An 8,100-nucleotide genomic window follows, 5' to 3' on the forward strand; every position below is an offset into this window, starting at 1 on the left:
GATTCCCTCGGAATGTCGCGCATGCGCGGAATGGGAGTCCGGTCTTCGATCAATTCTGACAGTCGGGAGTGAACGTCGGCGTCCTTGTTACCGTGTTGTGTCGTTTCTGTCTCTCGCAGAGCTCGAGCAGCACGGGAGCGCCATTCGAACTGGAAGAGAATGTGGGGAGTGCTCATCGATGCGGAGTCTCGATTCTGTCTTACTGCGAAGTTTCGTCAGCAACCATCTCCTCGCCACGCCAGTGTAGTACGTTCTCTCGTTTCGATGAGGGTTATTCCTGGGTTCGCTAGCGTCGCATCTCATTTCTATGGACACCGTATCTGATTCATTCAATCGCGAAATTCGATTTCAGATCTCTCCCATCCTCCCTTTTCAGCAGTATTACATTATGCAATTTTTCGACGGACGCTGCGGCTGTGCGACAGCGAGAACGAACGAAACAGGTCCTGTGTACATACATAGAGTATCTGTTTCCGAGCCCGGATCGATAGAGGGCCACGGCGGTGTTTCCATGCCCTCGACGGCTCTTATTGCATTCAGATTCCGCTTGCTTCGATTGGCATACCTTTCCTCGCATGTTCGACTGAGTCTACCGGAGCGACAGGAGTTCAAATATAGACGTTAGTGTACAAAGCTTGGCTGCGCTTCCTCTCGGGCGGCCCGCCTCGTCCCGGAAAAACAAAGAAAATCCAAGGTGAATTTCTTTGAAATGTATTCGAGAAAACAAATCGCTACTACAACGCAGCTACAGATTGATTTGAGCGGGGCTGAGCCAATGGAGCCCTGTTTCACTTTCGAGGAATAAATAAGTTTGGCAGACGTCGATTATGTCGAGTAGAAGTCCTGCGCTTTCTCAATATCCAGGGGTCCACAGAATTGGTACACCAAGCGCTGGGCTTGCTCCGTTTTCCTGATGATTCCTGAAGTCATAAGGTTTTCCATTGTCTCTAAGTCTTCGCAGTCGAAACTGATCTCGGCGTCTTGGTCGAGATCTCCAGCTACAATCAATACAATAAAGATCGTGGGGCGGACAAAAAACCTGTGTGAGGAAGACCCGAGGCTCACCTTTCCGATAGTACTGCCTGATGGATCTCGAGAGTTTGTCGTAGTTCATTGCAGGTCTATTCTTTCTCTGACCCCAGAGCTTCGCGACTCGCACCGAATTCTCAATTTTGAAAATATTTTTCGCTTTGTCGATCCATCGAATGCAATCCTGATGTTGCGGACTCGATAAAAGTTGTCGGAGGAACTGCCACAAGTGAATCTGATGCCCTGAAGATCCTGGCATCGGTTTCGAAGAATCTTCTGTTGAGCGAAGCACGATTTTAGCCACGGCGGAGATATTAATATACGCGACGACCATCTCCAAACCCATGAAAGAGACCTTCATCGCTGGGAGCTGGAGATGTGAACTCACCGTCGCTCTCCTCGGAACAGGCAGATGAAGACGGCCGTCGATTATTGTAGTAAACAACCTCAGGCGAGATCGTCAGGTCGTGATGCGTGGGGATCATTGTATCCCACAATTTCGGATCTGGATTCCCCGTCACGTGGAAATGTGCGCACTGGGTCCCTGAGAATTCATCAGATACATTTCTTCTTTCAGCGCGCTCCGGTGGACGCCCGATTTTCTCCAGAGCCGCAAAAATGACTCACCCGATCTCCAAATGTCTAAGTTGGCAGCGATCTTGTCCATGACCAGAAGATGAACCGACTGCAAGTCCATCAAATCGATCCATCTCCGAGGATCCTCGCAGAAACCAATCAGTTGTGAGCCAGTGCACTGAGAGGAGCGAGAGCAAAAGTATTTTTAGGATCGAGAGGGGGTTCCTACCTAATCACTGTACTACGACGGCTTCGCCGGTTGCATAAGCCGATTCGAGGATGGACTCCTGCCCAATTGTTCCCGGAAAAGGAGCCTGATTTCTTTCACCTTCACGCAGCCTACCTTCATGAGAAAGTCGAGGGTCTTCCAACATTTGTCTATCTTGCGCTCGTTCGAGAGCCACTGCAACCAGTTCTGTACATCGATAGTATTCCAATCGTGCGGATCTGAATCGAAAGGAAAACTGATCTAGTGACCGCATATTTAACACGGAACATGCGCAATTTAATATTAAGATTTAGGGCAGTCCCCTTCCTCTTCTCGGAATATATCGGTTTCCGTACGACCAACATGCGGATGAAACCCAGCAGAAAAGAATCGACCCCCGATCCCTGTGGATCTCGAAGGCACTCAGTAGCGAAAGTATAATTGAAATTCAGCATTGGGCTCTTCCCCAATGCAATCGAGACCTATAAATGTCAGCTCAGAACGCAAAAGCGTCGAGTAGAGATACAGCCTCGGATTCGGAAATTCTTATGAGAAGTCGGGCTAAGGATCGACCACGGGACAGGAATCGATGAGGCTCAGCGCAAAAAGATTCCTATGCGTCGTTATATGAATGAAAAACGCTTCAAAAAGAATTGATCATCCACGGATTTGGATCGGAGTAGGATCTCTACGGGCTGTGACACGCACCGACATAGACTTTTCCCCGCTCGGAAACAATTCCAATTTTAGGTCGAACCGCAGTTGAACATACTTGATGAGATGCAAAGCTGCCGACACGCTCTTTGAACGTCGCTCGCGGCTTGTTGAAGGCAGAGTGCTCTTAGGTGTTCGAGAGTGTCATTCATCGAGGGAAGCTCCAAACTATTAATTGGGCCCGCCGTGTCAGGTATTCGCCATGGAAAATCTTGTTCTGTTCCTAATGAATTGCTCCCGGCGGATTTCTGCGGCTCGCTTCTCATAAAGCTGTCAGGCGGGGCGAGATTCTGCTTCATTTCTGCAACATCAAAAGAGAACCTGAGCAAGATATCCCAACTCTTTGCGAGAGCTGATTCTGAACCGAAGGAGGACGACTCGACACGTCTTTCGGAGATCACGGGGTTTTCGAACTGCCCACCGATAATGTTCTTCGATTCGAGTTCAATTCCCCTCATAGTCAATCTATTTGAATGAAACCCCCTCGTCGTCACTCACCTATGGCCGGAGTTTTAGCACTTGAACTACACCGATGTGAACACAAGAAACCGACCTTCGTCATAGGCAATCACGGCGCGCCACCAATTTTAATATCATCAATGGATATCGAGCGGTTCGGGAAGTCGGCGAAGCGACTCGCTCTGCGGCCAGCGTCCAACCCACCACAAACTCTTTCAGGAACACGATTTTTGGATAAATAGCTGATGGGAGTGAACTTTGACCCTGAACCCTTACCCAGGCTGAAGGTTCCTACCGCTGGACAAAGGTCAATTGATGGTCCCATCGTAACGAGCACTTATACGGGCTGCCGACCTTAGATGAGAGCCTAGAATAGCTGCGGAAAGCCATCGTAGTCTACGGCATCGAAAAGTGCTGCCCTGAGACGGATCGTGCCGAAAAACCCCTATCGCTTTTTGATGCGGCCGAGATTCCCGCAGCGGGGATCAATTGTATCTCAGCAAGGACCGATAAATTTTATCGCCAGCCCCTTTGTCGCTGTTTTGAAGAACTAGACGATATACAGAACTCGCTGATGATTCCCCAATTAAAGCTGGGACCGAGTCAAGGGATTGACTACACGAAAAACCTAGAGGAATCGTGGATCGTCACCATCGCGTAGCTGTATAGAAACTGTGAAGTGACACAGTCGGGAGTGCAGTGTTATCTGAAAAGCCCGCTGGCAGAGATACCTCGACGCCTGGCGGTCCTCGCGCAGTCTTTTGGAATTATTCTGCCACCGGTGTACTGAGCGGTAGAGCTTGTGCCTTGATTGATGGAGTCTCACTTACCTCGCGGAATCGGCCCTCAAATAAACTCATAGGACCCGTCGACCTTCCAGACTTATTGATGCCCGTTTTCTCCCGCAGATATGCTCATGCTCGGTGCCGACCCTCGCTCAAAGTCGAAATGAAAGTTCTGGGAAAATAGAATACGGAGCCTGATTTCTGGGAAATGGGTTTGGATCTGAGTTCCTTGAGCGAGTATTTCCCGTCGAGTCTTTGGACCTGTCATCTGGAGTGTTCCCATAGTCTAGAGAAAAGATGGTAATCATTGCGCGACCCGTGCCGCCAGATGGGACAGCCAGAATCTCACCGGCAAGTTGGCAATGTCAGGGTGGATCAAAATCGCTACATTAATCGATCCACGCGCCCACGCCTTCTCGCCGGTGGATTCTTCGACTTTCAAGCCTGCAAACTTCCAGGCTATCTTCGCTCGGAATGTAAACAGCCGGACTTCGAAGGGACATCTAGCCTCCTCGACCTGGCCATATCTGTTCCGACAGTTCCTCGCGGAACCGACTCCGCGATCTGACGAGACGTGACACGGAAGTTTTCGTGGCGTTCATCGTGATCCTATCGTAGAGAGACGAAAGTCATGTGGCACCGAAAATCAGAATCTCAGGCCAGTAATGCGGCGGCGAATGTATGCAGTTCCCTCCTCTGAAGCTCCAAGGCATGACTTTCATCGAGCTGTTCGCAAGTGCTGCTCGCCGATTTGTAGAAAATCCAATACCCTAAGACACCTGTTCTTATCTTTTGGTATCTGAGCTCGATACGAGCCTCGTCGATGGAGAAGAGAACACGGCTCGATTCTCTCGGATCCCAGCCGCTCGAAGATGTAGTCAGAGTTTCGCTGGTTTCTTGTCGGAATGTCCCTCTTGTGGATGCTGAAGCGCGAGCTGAACTTGCCTCTGATTCACTGCAGCCCCGCTGTAGGTTCGAGTCTCGTTCTTATCATCGTGTCAATTTTTGAGATCAAAGATTCTTAGATCGACTTGGGTCAGCAGCCTAAGCCAAGTGGGTGCCTACCCGCTTCCTATTAGGGCTCGTTTTAAACATTTTAAGGTAATTTATTCTCCATTCGCTGCCCGGGACGTTTATATGTATAGTAGGTACATGGGAAACTACTTCAGGTATGCGAATCTCGAGCTATTGGTCTCCTCGGGTCGGCTCGTTGGATGTCCTATTGGGGCTAGGTCACCTGCCAGTGCCATTATTTGTCAGTTTTCACCCATCCTAACCTCTCACAAGCTGGAGCCTGAGAGTCGGGCATCTGAGACGGTACCCAGTGGTCGGAGGAGGAAATGATCACAATGAATTCATTGTAGCCCACAGAAATCGGGAGATTCAGTGGAAATTCGTGCTTTTGCGAACGGAGTTGACAACGGGAGTAGAGCTGATATAGCTTACTGGGTAGTTCTTGTCGGCTCCGCAAAATGAACATTCCCCCGATGATGTTTTTCGTCAATATCTCGAGATCATCAGGTCCGGTTTCACTCCCCTCACGGCTGTATCATGAGAAGCTTGGGAGTAGGAGATTACCGCCTTTCCCCATTCTCCATCCATCGCGTCATGTTCGGTCCACGATCGTCCTGTCTGGCGCCTCCCCACTCTCCAGAGACATCCCATACCCCAAATGAGACTCGGCTGAGAGAGCTTCAAGCGAACGGAAACGATTAGACCGAATTGGCGCGATTGGAGGATGCGGAAAAAATATACCGCACATCAGGGCGCGTCATATGGAATGCCTCCCCGTGTCGGGGATCCTCCGGCTTCGTAGATTACAACCCTCCTCCTGATCGCCTGATTGAGAATACCGCCCTTGGAGACTTTGACCTCGGGCGGATTCAGGAAGTCCCCCAGAGGGAGCCGTCGAGGTCCGAAGGGTACGCCTTCGGTACTCGAGTTCTCCGGCGATGTTGCACACGGGAGAAAACAGCAGGAATCACCCCTTCCGCCTCATAAAGCTTGTCCCCGCGGACGTGCGACCGAATACCATCCGAGACCCACCGCACCTGAAATAATCGAGCGTAGGTGTGCCATTCGTGAACTGGCGACCGCTGTCGGCGATAAGGGTGTCTTATTTAATGCTTTCGAATTATCGTATCAGAGATTTTCCAATCTTTATCGTACGCTCACTGACTGAGATTCTAATCTTGGGACTGATGGCTCGCGACTTCCACGAAAGCACTTGTCGATGTCTCGCACAGAAGATTAAGAAGTGCCAAATAGTTGTCGCGGAGTGCTCCGAATTGGGAGCGTGACAGCGGTCAAGTGGATTTCGAAAGCGTCCCGGCACGAAGTCCATAATGTAGATTGATTCTTTGACCCACACACTTTCGCTGAACGGAACATTCTTGGAATATTAGACGCCATACCTGACGCTACCTGATGGATCAATGCGAACGCTTCTCGCATTTGTTTCGGTAAGTACTTCTCCAGATGCTTGACTTCCCACTGCCAGAACTTGTGCATTCCATGAGCGCTGTCACAGCGTCACAGCGAGGATTCACGTGGGTCGGATCCGTATCAAGGCATAACTCGACCCGAGGGGAGAATGATGAGATAGGCTCTATAGTTCAAGCGGGAGGTTCATCCTCCGGTGGAATTTTCGGGACCAGACACTGAGAGGGATTTAGGATCCTTGTTCCCGTAACACGCGTAATCAAGAAATTACCACGAAATCTCGGAGCAATTGCTGTCATCGCGTCGTGCTCCGAGGCGACCCCATATCTAAATGAGAATTTACTGGACTGAGTGTCGACGCTATTTCATTTCCGATAACTTATCCGGGTCTGGCCGCAGTGAGCATGTGAACTGTCAATTTTCTTTGACTTCCGATCCCAGCGCCTGATTCCGCTTATCAGATGGATAATAATCAACGAACGAAGCGCTCCGTAAATTCCATGGGTGAGAATTGCATTCATTGGAAAAGTCATTCTGATTGACCGATGATGTAATCGTCCCCTTCCCTTGAAAACGACCTTGGCCGGCAGGTGGCGAGGGTTAAGACCCCTTGCCGCCGGCGGAAGTTCCTCACGGGAGTGTTCATCCACCTGGATGCGTCTGTCTCCGTTCTCGCGTGCGATGCTATTGGCTTAACCCGAGACTACAGACCTCATGTGTGCGGTCCAGCTCGAAAAAGTTTATTCTCCAGATCACAGTCTCCAATCAAGGGAATCTAAGCTCCCGATAGACAGACTCCCGGCCTACTCGAGGGAGGTTTCCAGTGAGAAGCGGCTCCGGGAAGTCGCGGGGACTAGGGGAGCGGGAAGACGGCACGCTCCGGCTGTCGGACAAACTGCTTTCAGAGATCCGATATCCCTGGGCTAATATCCTCAATCGGGCGGAGCGTTGACCGTGGTCACGTCAGCTGTCGTGCATTGCTAACAAGAAACGGAAATGGCGGAAAAAAACTCGGCCGGAGTCGCGTAGAATGCTGGCTGTCCAATATATCGACAATCAGCTCTCCGATTCGATGCTGCGTCCATTGCTCTCCGAGCGGCGGAGCTCTTCGCCAGTACTACACACCTTTTCAGAATGGTTGAGGGCAATGGGACGTTGATGACAACCTAAAAAGTAAGTAAGAGACTTCACGAGGGTTCCTGTCCCGGTGTTTTTCTCGCGGGTTGCATTCTGACCCAGGAGAGAGAGAGCGGAACAAGAGAGAGAGAGAGAGAGTGTCGAGAGCAAGCATCAAAATCGCGGTGCTGTCTATTCTCGGATTGATTTCATGTTGAGTTCCGTCGCTCCTGATCTCTGCGGATCTTGTCGGAATTCAGCGAGGGATAGGGCAAGCACCACTGAGCAAACATCGCAGTCGACAGATGTTACTGCCTCCTTGAAGAGAAATTCAGAGGAGCTTGAATCCTCGGATTTCGCTTCGAGCGGTACTTCACATTGTCTTGCCCTCGGCTACGCTCCATACGTTCTTCAGACAAGCGTCGCTGGACACTGACCTCTCAAACGGCGCCGGCGGAGCGAGCACCGCAGATGTTGCCTCTCGAGCTTTTCCGACCCCACAGGACCTCTGAGTTTACCCACTATGCCGTGAACAGGAGTGCTCCTAACGTGGAAATTCGAATCGCCCAACCTCTCGACGGACAGAGTCTCGAGTGTCCGATCATAGTCGAGAAGCCCTCGTTAACAATGTTCTGACACGAACAACGAAAGAGCTATATATCGAACCCTTCCTAGAAGTTTCCGCAAAGTTTGCAAGCTCGGAGGATCCTCACGTCAATCGGAGCGACCAGGTTCTGAATTTCTCGCTTATCGAGGGAATGATGATTAGTT

At 50.5% G+C, this 8,100-nt stretch overlaps 1 protein-coding gene across 1 annotated transcript; it reads right to left on the reverse strand.

Moving 5' to 3' along the window:
* Nucleotides 1–825: 825 nt before the first annotated feature.
* Nucleotides 826–3,196, reverse strand: Ets98B (DNA-binding protein Ets98B). The gene is made up of 7 exons (XM_029113102.1): nt 3,026–3,196; nt 2,586–2,828; nt 1,949–2,052; nt 1,657–1,783; nt 1,418–1,573; nt 1,066–1,305; nt 826–920 (listed from the first exon to the last, which is right to left on the reverse strand). Exons 1-7 carry the CDS (start codon nt 3,087–3,089, stop codon nt 826–828), a joined length of 1,029 nt encoding a protein of 342 aa, XP_028968935.1. The 5' UTR covers nt 3,090–3,196.
* Between the last annotated feature and the right edge of the window lie 4,904 nt (nt 3,197–8,100).

The sequence above is a fragment of the Galendromus occidentalis genome, unplaced genomic scaffold (genome assembly GCF_000255335.2).
Source record: "Galendromus occidentalis unplaced genomic scaffold, Mocc_1.1 scf7180000076318, whole genome shotgun sequence".
Taxonomy (NCBI): domain Eukaryota; kingdom Metazoa; phylum Arthropoda; class Arachnida; order Mesostigmata; family Phytoseiidae; genus Galendromus; species Galendromus occidentalis.